We start from the raw sequence: 13,320 nt of genomic DNA, 5'->3' as shown, positions 1-13,320 counted from the left end.
GCCAGATTTATGGGCTGGTAAATTCACAGTTTGGAATGTCAGCTTCACATGCAAATCCCACCTTTGTCTTTAACCATCTACCTCGGTTCTGTAGCTTTGTAACCACAATACCACAAGATTTATTATCTTTCATATGACACCAGAAGCCTGTTTCTAGGTGCAACAGAACTGAAGATATGGGCATCTGAATTGACACGCCGCCGGCAGGCTCTAAAACTTAACTTCTCGTTTTTTGTGTTTCCATTTCTTCATTCCCCATCTTTAAACTTTAATTTTTCATGTAAGGAGCTATACGAGGGCTTGTTTTTTTTATATAATAAATTGTACTTCTTAGTGAGGAATCAATTTTCCCTGACGTGTACTGGAAGCTGGAAAAATATTCCAAAATTCGAGGAAAATGTAGGGTGAAAAAAAAAAAAAAAAAAAAAAAAGGCACTTGTGTAATTTTCTTGTGGACACACATTTCCTCGCGCGCACCAAAAGACACGTCCCCCTTATTTTTTTTTTTTGCCCAGTACGATCACCGATTTACCAAATTTACAAAAGAAGGTTTTATAATGTTTTAATACATGTTTAAAAATTTAAAACTAAATTTGGGAAAAAAAAAAAAAAAAAAAAAAAAAAAAAAAATCGCTTTGACACAAATAACTTTTTTTTTCCCACTTAATTGTACTGTGTGGGGTGAAAAAAATTTTTTATGGGGGGAGGGAGGGGGCAGGATATCTAGACTGCTACCATTTTGGGAACTGTACACCACTTTTTAGAAAAATTTTCTGCGAGTTGCAAAGTGACATTGCGTTTTGGACATTTGGGCACCATTTTCTTTAATGGAGGGGATGACAGTTTTCATATTTTGAAAGATTAGGACTTTTGGGAAGTGCCGATACCGAACATGTTCATGATTTTGTGTATTTTTATATCAGTTCTAGGGAAAGAAGGAATTTTAATTTTTAGGGGTTTTTTTAAACAATTTTAAAAGGCCCCCCGTGGTACTTGAACCCTAGGGCAGTGGTGGCGAACCTATGGCACGGGTGCCAGAGCCGACACTCAGAGCCCTTTCTGTGGGCACCCGGGCCATAGCCCCAGCACACCAGACAGGACTCATAGAAGCTTCCTGCAGTTCCAAGCAACTTAAGAGATGCTGATTTCAGTGATATATTAAAGTGATACTTACTTTGCTATTTGGCAATGTAGGAAGAGGGAGAATAAGTAGACAGGAACAAATTACTTTTGGAGGACCTCCTGCTGGCCGCACAATTCTCTGAGTACAGAGGGAAACTGGAAAGAAGCTACAAGGATGCAAATGTTCCATCTTGTCCTCAGGAGGCCAATATGATCGAAAGTTGTTGAAGAACAGGGAGCAGTAAGTTACTGCTTTAACTTTTGGTTGACACCTCACGATAAATAAGGGGGGGTTTGGGGTTGCAGTTTGGGCACTCGGCTACTAAAAGGTTCACCATCACTGCCCTAGGGGGTCTGATTGCTCCCATCATACACTGCAATACTACTGTATTGCAGTATATGGAGAATATGCTTAGGATCTATCTATTCGGTCTTGCCGAATGACAAACCTGGAAGCTTATAAAGCCTCCAGGCTTTCATGGGAACAGATTATTTCTCCCCGATAGCGTCCATCAAAGATGGTGGGGGTCACGCCTTTGCCAGCGGCAGTTAAATGGTTAACACCCGTAATCGGTGTTGGGGGCTTTCTGCATAATGGCCCCCAACATGTATAAAGAGGGCTCAGCCCTATTATTTATGATGATACAAGTCCCTGCAACCCCATGAGATACCTGCATTATACTGGAAACATCAATATGCGATGATGCAGTTATCTCATGCGGTCGCAGGGACTTGTAGCATCATAGATAACTATAAAGCTGGGAGTCCCACGTCTTAGGTCGCTCCGAGAATCCGGCCTGCACTCGGTCCGTATTTCAGGGAGCGTACACGCCCACGTGGATAAGGAAAGCGCTTGTCCAAAGACATTGTTGCGATTCTTAGAGAATCTCTTACATTAACTGCGGGGTAACCAAAATAAAAAAACCGTAGACGCCGTTCGCGCTTGTAAATGGTAGTGTTACGTCTTCAGGTCTTGCAGCCAATGTGACGGAGAATGTCATTTCCTCTCGCTATATTATTATTTTCAGAAATATTGTCCGGAAAAACGCAATATTTTGCCCGAATGACAAATAATTGTAAGTTGCACAATAGTCGATACGTGGGGCCAGGAAGATGCGACACGGCGACTCGTGATGCCTCTCAGAGAAGGTTCTACGCGTCTCTGTATTGTATCATGTCGTCTTTTAGTGCATCCGCCGAGGGTTCAAAGTGCAGGGTTGCCCGGCAACAAGGGAATTATGTGTCAGCGAACAATTAACGGCGCTGACACCCGGAGCCCGGGAACCATATTCTGAGGCGCGTCTACATCAGGAAATCTTCACGTGCTGCCTCCTACTCCTTCCATCATCGCCGACCCCCTTCCTGCAATTTTTTTTTCTTCTTTACACCAGGAGGGGAGGCGAAAGAAATAATGTATACTGTCGAGAGTCACGCGTTCCGAGACAATTTCTGTGAATATGAAATGTAAAAATTGGACGAAAAGGGTCACGCGGGAGAAACCTTTCCTGGCGACTGCAGTACGGGAGGTCGGATCCATGCATCAGTCAGAGACACGATTTCCAATGGGGTCTGTAGTGCATCCGGGTCTGGTACGGAAGGGAATTGATAAAATTCTGCACTTCAATGGGCATTATTTTTCTATGACTCGCATCAAGGTAGGACAAGCTCTACCGTTGGTGCATCGCGTGAAAAAAAGCTTGTCTGAATAAAACAATATACCAGTACAGCGCCAGTACAAGGTGATGAGGGATCGCATTGGACTCGAAGAAGAAAAAACGCCTGTATCTACAGTTGGGTGGAGAACTACACATTACGCACAGTTCCCCCTCCTTACTTATAGACTTTAAACGAGGGGTTCGTCGGACACCTCGCTGCACCTCAGACTAATGGAGTAGAAGGTGGAGCATTACGGTGCTGCTCCATTAATCTCTATGGAGCTGACTGAAATTGCCGAGCGCAGCGCTCACCGACCTCCTTCAGCTCCAGAGAGATTAATTGAGTAGAACGGTTATGCACGGCGGTTTGCACCATAAAGTCTGACAGAGCGACGAGGGGTCGATCAGACCGTCGTTTTCGAGATCTGCGGGAGTCTCAGCAATGAGACACCCACTGATCAGCAAGTTAGGCCCCATCCTGTGGATAGGGCTTAACTTTGCTTTGCAGGAAAACCCCTCTAAGTACTAGAAGACTTCTCCTTACTGGGCCTCTGTTGAACAAGAGATTTGAGTTTGTTAACCAGATTAGGAAGGAGGATGAGAGACTCTGTGCATGCAGAAGGAAGCACTAATGCACCAAGGGAAGGTCCAAAACCCAGATGTGGTATCAGTCACTGTGCTGCCCAATGCATAGGTGCTGCTCCGGAACAGGACACAATATGTAAACATTCTGGGGACCAGGATCAGAGGAGATCAGACTACAAAGGATTTGTTTGTTGTCCGTTACCATGGACACACATTTGTTTAAAAGTCATACACAAAAAATAGGAAACAATGGATTTAAAACTGAGAAATTCAAGGACTCACCCATCTTTGGTCTGATCCACCACGCCCGCCAGGAGCTGCACAGTTTTGGGGTTTGGTTCTCCATCACCTGTGAAGTTCAGGTAACGTCTGACAAAGTCAACGGGGGACATAAAGTGCTCTCCATCCTTCTCCACGCTGGCATACTGCGAGAGACACAAATGAGATTATTATACACAAGACACTTATTTAGTCGGGTTTCTATTGTCTAGGTGTTGGAGTATGGGAAATATTCCTTACCTTGACAAAAATAGATTTGAGCTCCGCTGGATCGGCTCTCTTGGTCAATGCTACCTGGGAACAGGAAGAGTTCATTGTTATCTATGAGGATTTATGGAAAGTAGTCCATGAGCTGCAGGCTATATACAGACCATTAAAGGGATTGTATAAGACTGGGATAGGTCACCCCTTTTAGTTTTGTAAGGCGCACTCACTATTCTGCTGGTGCAGTCACTGTGTACATACATGACATTACTTATCCTGTACTGATCCTGAGTTACATCCTGTATTATACCCCAGAGCTGCACTCACTATTCTGCTGCTGGTGCAGTCACTGTGTACATACATGACATTACTTATCCTGTACTGATCCTGAGTTACATCCTGTATTATACCCCAGAGCTGCACTCACTATTCTGCTGCTGGTGCAGTCACTGTGTACATACATGACATTACTTATCCTGTACTGATCCTGAGTTACATCCTCTATTATACTCCAGAGCTGCACTCACTATTCTGCTGCTGGTGCAGTCACTGTGTACATACATGACATTACTTATCCTGTACTGATCCTGAGTTACATCCTGTATTATACCCCAGAGCTGCACTCACTATTCTGCTGCTGGTGCAGTCACTGTGTACATACATGACATTACTTATCCTGTACTGATCCTGAGTTACATCCTGTATTATACTCCAGAGCTGCACTCACTATTCTGCTGCTGGTGGAGTCACTGTGTACATACATGGCATTACTTATCCTGTACTGATCCTGAGTTACATCCTGTATTATACCCCAGAGCTGCACTCACTATTCTGCTGGTGCAGTCACTGTGTACATACATGACATTACTTATCCTGTACTGATCCTGAGTTACATCCTGTATTATACCCCAGAGCTGCACTCACTATTCTGCTGCTGGTGCAGTCACTGTGTACATACATGACATTACTTATCCTGTACTGATCCTGAGTTACATCCTGTATTATACCCCAGAGCTGCACTCACTATTCTGCTGCTGGTGCAGTCACTGTGTACATACATGACATTACTTATCCTGTACTGATCCTGAGTTACATCCTGTATTATACCCCAGAGCTGCACTCACTATTCTGCTGCTGGTGCAGTCACTGTGTACATACATGACATTACTTATCCTGTACTGATCCTGAGTTACATCCTGTATTATACTCCAGAGCTGCACTCACTATTCTGCTGCTGGTGCAGTCACTGTGTACATACATGACATTTCTTATCCTGTACTGATCCTGAGTTACATCCTGTATTATACCCCAGAGCTTCACTCACTATTCTGGGGGAGTCACTGAATATCAGTACAGGATAAGAAATGTCATGTACGTACATAGTTACATCCTGTATTATTACAGCAGAATATTAAGTACAGCTCTGCAGTATGTTATTTTTCCAGTAATCCTCCCCCTAGCAGAATAGTGAGTGCAGCTCTGGAGTATAACAAAATTAATTTATTGAAATGTATAAGTGACCACCTAATACACAGCGGAGGCGATACCCTATAACGAAACAAACAAATGCAACAACAATTTTACAACCTTAAAGTAAAACAACAACAAAAAAAAAAAAAAATGCAACTTGTAAAAATAACAAAAACTCCCGGAGAATGTCAGACAGTTCGGAGCAGAAATAATTTTATTTGCTCTTTTGCAAAGTCTATCTGAAATGTTAGCGGCAAGAAAAGAACAGGCGAAGACGTGAAGCAAATGACCGGTTAATGAGCTCTTAAGGAGCCGGCGCGGTAACATGTCAATTATATTTACAACTATTGAGTGGAAACAAGAGTTTTAATGCTCTCCTCTATGATTAGAGATATCTTACACAAATTCCCTTCGACTGCAATCATTCAGTTTGAGATGTTAACAATTGACGAGAGCGGCAGCGGCGCTGGCGAAGGGAAAAAAAAAAACGTGCAGAAAATCCATCCTGAGGAGCCGACGTGCGCCCGAGCCTCACAGCCCCGCCGGAAAATAGTTTCAAGCAGCCTTGAAAATCAAAATCACTCAAAGTGATATTATCCTGCATTCCTATGCAAAAACATTTATTTTTTGACATACTTTTCAGAAATTACTTTAAGTGTACGTGTAAAACGCCGCCGCAACGAGCCGCCGAGGAAGGAAAAGGCGCATAACAAAATATTCCGATAAATATCCGATATAAGAAAAACAGGATGGAATGCAGGAGGCTAAACAGAGATCACTAGATAACACTGACCCGTCATTACATCACTACTGACAATAGATGGTGTCACAGCTTATCTCCTCCCTCTCCCTGTACAATGACCTCTATATAGATAACACTGTCCCATCATTACATCACTACTGACAATAGATGATGTCACAGCTTATCTCCTCCCTCTCCCTGTACAATGACCTCTATATAGATAACACTGACCCATCATTACATCACTACTGACAATAGATGATGTCACAGCTTATCTCCTCCCCCTCCCGTACAATGTCCTCTATATAGATAACACTGACCCATCATTACATCACTACTGACAATAGATGATGTCACAGCTTATCTCCTCCTCCTCCCTGTACAATGACCTCTATATAGATAACACTGACCCATCATTACATCACTACTGACAATAGATGATGTCACAGCTTATCTCCTCCCCTTCCCTGTACAATGACCTCTATATAGATAACACTGACCCATCATTACATCACTACTGACAATAGATGATGTCACAGCTTATCTCCTCCTCCTCCCTGTACAATGACCTCTATATAGATAACACTGACCCATCATTACATCACTACTGACAATAGATGATGTCACAGCTTATCTCCTCCCTGTACAATGACCTCTATATAGATAACACTGACCCATCATTACATCACTACTGACAATAGATGATGTCACAGCTTATCCCCCCTCCCTGTACAATGACCTCTATATAGATAACACTGACCCATCATTACATCACTACTGACAATAGATGATGTCACAGCTTATCTCCTCCTCCTCCCTGTACAATGACCTCTATATAGATAACACTGACCCATCATTACATCACTACTGACAATAGATGATGTCACAGCTTATCTCCTCCTCCTCCCTGTACAATGACCTCTATATAGATAACACTGACCCATCATTACATCACTACTGACAATAGATGATGTCACAGCTTATCTCCTCCCCCTCCCTGTACAATGACCTCTATATAGATAACACTGACCCATCATTACATCACTACTGACAATAGATGATGTCACAGCTTATCTCCTCCTCCTCCCTGTACAATGACCTCTATATAGATAACACTGATCTGTTGGTGAAGGAGAAGAAAAAAAGGGTCTTGCCAAAATTTACCAAATATACATGACCACATTTTTGACTATGTAACCCCTACAAATAATCTTGTATGTCAAAATAGGTTTAAAGTCCTCCAAGACACTGGATATAGATCAGCAGTTTATGGGCTTTCAAAGAAGAATGACACTGAAACCTGCTGTGAACCCTATAGATAGCGGAGGAGGATTGTAAACTTGACCTCTATAACAGGTAAGTCAATGAGTTCACTTCCCTTTCACATGACCGTGACGCCAAAAGGTCATAAAGTTGGGGGGGGGCATAGTAGCAGCATAGTAAAAAGGTAACGACTGTCCTTGAGGACTTTGGATAAAAAAAATTTCTAGGTAAATGGATGAGATTTGACATAAAGAGGAACATTCCATCCCCTACCTGAGGGGCTGCTACTTTAGTTGTCTAAAAGCTGGTGCCGGGTTCCCTTTAAGGTTGATTTTTTGGGAGCGATTTGCGAATAGGATCTGTATCCTATTTGCGTCTTCTTGCACATGGTATCAAAAGGGAAACTGTGCCCTAAATTCGGCAACAAAATTAGGCTCTGTTCACACAAGGTTTTTGTATCTGCAGTAGTATTTTGGGTAAAAGTTACCATTTAAGGGAACCTTTCATCAGATTTTTCAGAAATACAGCTAGTGACAGGTTCCCATTAACTAAATGACCTTCTTCTTTTAGCTAAAAATTGCATCCTTCACATCCACATAAAAACAACTTTGTTATCTTACTTGGCAAAGAGCCAGATCCAACGGAGGAGGCGTGTCCTGGAGGAGGCGTGTCCTGGAGGAGGCGTGTCCTGGACAGCCAAGTCCAGCGGCTCCTCCCATGCAACATTCAGGACTTTATATCATGTGACCAGGGTGATGTCACTCAAGCCCTGTAAATTAGAGGGTAAAGTTACTGATCAGTGCAGAGACCCCCTCACAGATCGCAAACATGAGGGGACCCTTTGTCGCTCTGTCAGACTAATGGAGCAGACAGACGCGCATGACTGTTCTGCTCCATTAGTCTGAGGAGCGACAAGGGGGGTCCGTGGATAGGGCCTAGCTTTAGTTCATGGGAGAACCCCTTTAATGTATGTATCTGTTCACATGAAATCACAGCAGCCTCCATGGTGGATGGGGAGTATTAGAAGCCCATGGAGGCTGCTGTGATTTCATGTGATCAGATACATACATGGGGTAGGTTTTGCAAATGTAAGGAGGGTAAAGGACCTTAGATTACATCACCCTGGTCACATGACATGAAGCGCTAAATGGTGAGAATAGGACACGGCTGAGCGAGACACACCCCATATGACTCGCTCTATATTTGGCTGTATGACAGGTAATAAAGTTGATTTTATGGGGGTGGGGGGGGGAAACAATTTTTTAGCTAGAAGTAAGGGGTCACTTAGGCTCCCATAGAGAACTATAAACTGTTATAACAGGTTCCTTTTAAAAGGTAACTTTAACCTAAAATACTACTACAGATACAAACACCTAGTGTGAACAGAGCGTTACAGTGAAATCTGGGCAAACAACCTTATCACATTACAGATGACAACCACATCACACTCACTGCCCGTCACACTTTTACATTAACTGAACAAACAATAAGCTCAGTAAAACCTAAAATAAAACCTAACTGTACAGCAACGTCTAAGAATTGTACATAAAAGAACATTTTATGGGCTCATATCTGCAGTGAGGCAGCAACACAGAATAGTAGCTGTATAAAGTAAGTGAACCCTAGAAGAGAAGGTTTCAATCCAAGTGGACTTTAAGGCGACCACTCAACACTTCTGTTTAGAATGAAAGTACATATTCAACTCGAGCCAAATACTTCTCCCGTGCTTCCCACGTACTCTGGAATGCTCTACCAAAATGAGTCAGGATTGTCCCTCCACCTTCCGAACTTAACCTGAAAACCCATCTGTTTAGGATAGTCTACAATAAGTAATAACTTTCATGTACCGCTCCTTCACCAGGTTTCTGCATCTACCTTCACATATATGTTGTGATCCCTCAAGCCAAAAGGTCTTCCCTCCAGCCTCAGGTTTCCTTTAAGATGCAAGTATAAAAACCAAGTCACCATGGATCTACCTATTGAGATAGATCCGGTGGCAGGTTCCTCTAATGTAGAGTAGTATTGCCCTTTTTAGGGCTCATTCTTTCGTGGTCCAGAACTTTTATAAAACTGAATTCCCCCAATATGCAAATTTCCTAAGGAGGCTACTGGGGCGTGGAGTAGGCGGAGCTGAGGCTACACGGCACGGCTACTCCACGCCCCAGTAGCCTCTTGTGTTCCGCCTACCAATGCATCTTCAGCGCGCAGCTCCTCGTAACACTCGTCTGCTTAGCTGGGTTCTGCGCATGCACAGAATCTCCTCGTAGCTGCGCGCTGAAGATGCATTGGTAGGCAGAACGAAAGAGGCTACTGGGCCGCAGAGTAGCCTCAGCTCCAGCGACTCCACGTCCCAGTAGCCTCTTAAGGAAATTTGCATATGGAATTAAAATTTATAAAAGTTCTGGACCACGAAAGAATGAGCCCTAAAAACGGCTATACTACAATACATCATAGGAACTTTTCATCGGATCTACCTTAAAAGGAACCTACCACCATGATTCTACCTATAAAGGTAGAACGGGTGGTAGGTGGATGTAAGGGATGTGAGGAGAGCCCTTTTTAGAGCTAATCCTCACGTCCCCACTAACTTTTGGTAAACTTTATTCCCCTAATATGTAAATTTTGTTATGCGGCTACTGGGGCGTGGAGTAGCCGGGCACAAGGCTACACGGTGCATCTACTCCACGCCCCAGTAGCCACGTTACTCCTCCTACCCTGTTGAGTGCGGCTCGCAGCTCCGTCCCTCGTCCGACATGTTGGCGTTCTGCACATGCGCAGAACGCAGGCCCACGGCTGAGCAGCCACAGCTCCGAGGTCGCACAGCTCCGGCTTGCCGCACACAACAGGGTAGGAGGAGTAACGTGGCTACTGGGGCGTGGAGTAGCCGCGCCGTGTAGCCTCGTGCCCGGCTACTCCACACCACAGTAGCCGCATAACAAAATTTACATATTAGGGGAATAAAGTTTACCAAAAGTTAGCGGGGACGTGAGGATTAGCTCTAAAAAGGGCTATCCTCACATCCCTTACATCCACCTACCACCAGTTCTACCTTTATAGGTAGAATCGTGGTGGTAGGTTCCCTTTAATAGGTAGATCCGTAATAGTAGGTTACCTTTATTGTAATCTATGTGAACCCCTTATATTCAATGTACATAAACATGGAATAAATGGTGCCCTATGAGCAAACCTCTACTACCAAAGACCAATATAGGGGTGAGCATTCAGCTTTCGAGTCATAGGTCACCCAAGAAACTAGGCATGTAACCCTCTCATATGCTCAAACCATCAGGGTTAAAGGGATTTTCCATGATGGTCTACTCATGGCTTCTCTTTAGTGTTCCAAGTCTACATTTTGCAGTGTGTGACCACTAGACAGAGCACGGAGCCTTCCAAGATTGATGATCCTGGACCGGGCTGGGCAGCTCATCCAACAAATATACAACTCCTTTAAATTCTCCACTACCCAAAACTCCCAGGGAAGATGCCATTCACCACTCCGACCCGGTGCCTTCTTTTATACTTGCATCGAGCCCTCCACCACCTAGAACTATCCAGGAATGCAAAAAATTCCCAATATAATTCCTTAGTTTCTGTGCAGATTTCAGCCCGGCTTAGACAAACTATATTCAAAATGTTAGCTGAAGAAATGACAGAAAAGTTTGTTTTTTAGAGAATGACCTCAAAATGTTATTCTAAAATTGCAGTCATTTTACGGGCAGGAAAAACAAACAAAAAATTATGTGTATGTGATCCGGCCCGATGCCTCTTCACGACTTAAATACTTAAAATAGGAAGTCAATGAGGCGGCCAGGGCAACGACGGAATAATCTGTAAGAGAGAAACCACCGGGTGATGAAATATTGGAAAAGTTGGCACCGTAATCCGTTTTCGGAAGCCACTTACCCCCGGACATAAAGGGTTTCAATTACCAAGCCATTGAGAGACTCCTTGGGGGTACGGGAGACGGAGCTTGACACTAAACACTCGAAATTCAAGGGAATTGGAAAGCTCGAAAGAAGCCTTAAATCTGGATCAATGCAATATCCAGAGGCGCCGGTGGGCCGGCAGGTGGGGGCCTAAGTGGTTGATTCTTCATAAAGCTAATGCACAGAAAACTGGGAGTAAAATTGCTTTTCAGCAGCAAATCGGGGGAAAAGGATCAAGATGCAGAATGTATTTTAAGAAGCAGTTTACAAGAAAGATGCGACAATCTGTCTTAAGACGGTGGGGTTTTTTTTCCCCCTGCTGAAGTAGGAGAGATAATCTCCCTACTGAGACATTGAGTATGGAAAAAGCTCAAGATGATGAGAATGTGAAGAAGATGAAGTGCCAAGCTACAGGAGCGGGACGTATCAAAGTCACAGCTTATGTAGGAGCCATACGCCAAGATACAACAGAATGGAAACGTTAACCCTACAGTCCTAATACATCAATGGTCAATCCATAGGATAGGTCTCATTCAACTGACAAAAACTGGGGTGCCTAGAGCCCCCAGAAATCCTCTCCTGCAGGGTAGACGCAAAACAAGACTCTACTGAATGTCTTTTCAAAGCTAGAATCGAAACTTTAATACATAGGTGCCTACGATATATACTCAGCTATTGTTGGCAATCCCATAGACTTGAATGAACAGTAGGGGGCACATGAGTAGCTAACTCCCCCATTAGGCCCGGTTGTGGTAAAGGGGGGGGTTATCAGGCCTTCATTTTCAAGGTGGAATATCCGTCAATCATGTATTCATGGCATATCCTGCTGTGTCGATTTAGACGAGAATACACTGTTACGTCCTTGGCAGGGAAAAGGGTTTATCTCATACGGCCTCACTTCAGAGGGGCTATAACTTTGGATCTGTGGCACCTAGAAACGTCCTCTTTCAGGGAAAAAAAAAAAAAAAAAAAAGAAGAAGTAATACAATGTAAAATTGTGTTTCTAGGTGTCAGGGAACCAGAGATATTCACATGTAAAATGAGAATTTTGGGTGCGATTTTTATGAATAAAGTGCCAGGGATCCGAAGTAATAGCCCTCTGAAGTGTACCCCCCCCCCCCCCATTTCCAGATTTCTAGCTAGCAGGGAGAATTTGGAGATGCTGCATACAGGAGCAGCTTGCACCCCAAAGATGATAATAATTATTCCATTTATATAGCGCCTACAGATTCTGCAGCGCTGCACAGAGTTTGCCAGATCAGTCCCTGTCCCCATGGGGCTCACTATCTAATCATCCTCCCAGTATGTTTTGGAGTGTGGGAGGAAACCCACACAAGCACGGAGAGATAATGTAAATATTGATTTTATATGTTGCTAAATTTTGATAAGGGACAAAATCTCCTAATGTTCAGGGTGTTATCTCTCTGTTCTACCCAGAACAATCTAAGAACGCACTTGCTCTCCGATTCTCATATCAAGCATTTTGCTCATATTTAACGTAAATTGAGCAAAATGATGAACATTTGATCCCCTTCACCTAATGAGGCTACATATTAATACTGTGACCCCGAACATGTCCAAAAAATTAGAAGCAACATGAAAAAAAACAAGTTCCAGAATTTTTCTATTTTTTTTTTTATTCCACATCCTCCTCCATAGTTCTTACACTAATTCTTATTAGCCACGATGGATTTCGCTATTGCACAAATAAAATGGCGCACATCTAAAAGTGACTTTTGTTATATCATTAGCTTGTTTATACCATATATACTCGAGTATAAGCCTAGTTTTTCAGCACAAAAAAAAAAATGTGCTGAAAACCCAAACTTGGCTTATACTCGAGTAAAAAAAATATAGGTTTTACCAGGTTTTTGTGGTAAAATTAGGGGCCTCGGCTTATACTTGGGTCGGCTTATACTCGAGTATATACGGTAGTTATATTTTTTTCTTTTGTATCTGGGGGCACACAATAATATATCTGTGCGAAGCTCCGTGCAATTTTCAGCAAACATTGTTTGGTGCCCAATGCAGATTAAACGTTGCTTTTGTTGCATATTTTGGGGGATACTGTATA

At 43.2% G+C, this 13,320-nt stretch overlaps 1 protein-coding gene across 3 annotated transcripts in view; it reads right to left on the bottom strand.

Annotated features, from left to right (window-relative positions):
- The window catches only part of SLC25A13 (solute carrier family 25 member 13), an 85,824-nt gene that overhangs the window by 56,391 nt on the left and 16,113 nt on the right, over positions 1-13,320 (bottom strand). For 2 of the 3 annotated variants that reach the window (XM_072154356.1, XM_072154357.1), the window contains exons 1-3: positions 7,941-8,054; positions 3,882-3,935; positions 3,645-3,787 (exon numbers count right to left, since the gene is read on the bottom strand). In XM_072154356.1, coding sequence (XP_072010457.1) covers positions 3,645-3,787; positions 3,882-3,935; positions 7,941-8,039 — 296 coding nt within the window. In that variant the 5' untranslated portion in view covers positions 8,040-8,054. Of the gene's footprint in view, positions 1-3,644; positions 3,788-3,881; positions 3,936-7,940; positions 8,055-13,320 lie in introns of those variants that run through there. The other variant, XM_072154358.1, reaches the window with a different exon arrangement.

This window comes from Engystomops pustulosus, chromosome 5, assembly GCF_040894005.1.
Source record: "Engystomops pustulosus chromosome 5, aEngPut4.maternal, whole genome shotgun sequence".
In the NCBI taxonomy this organism is placed as follows: domain Eukaryota; kingdom Metazoa; phylum Chordata; class Amphibia; order Anura; family Leptodactylidae; genus Engystomops; species Engystomops pustulosus.
The sequence above is the reverse complement of the archived record's forward strand: the minus strand, read 5'-3'. Positions and strand labels throughout refer to the sequence as shown.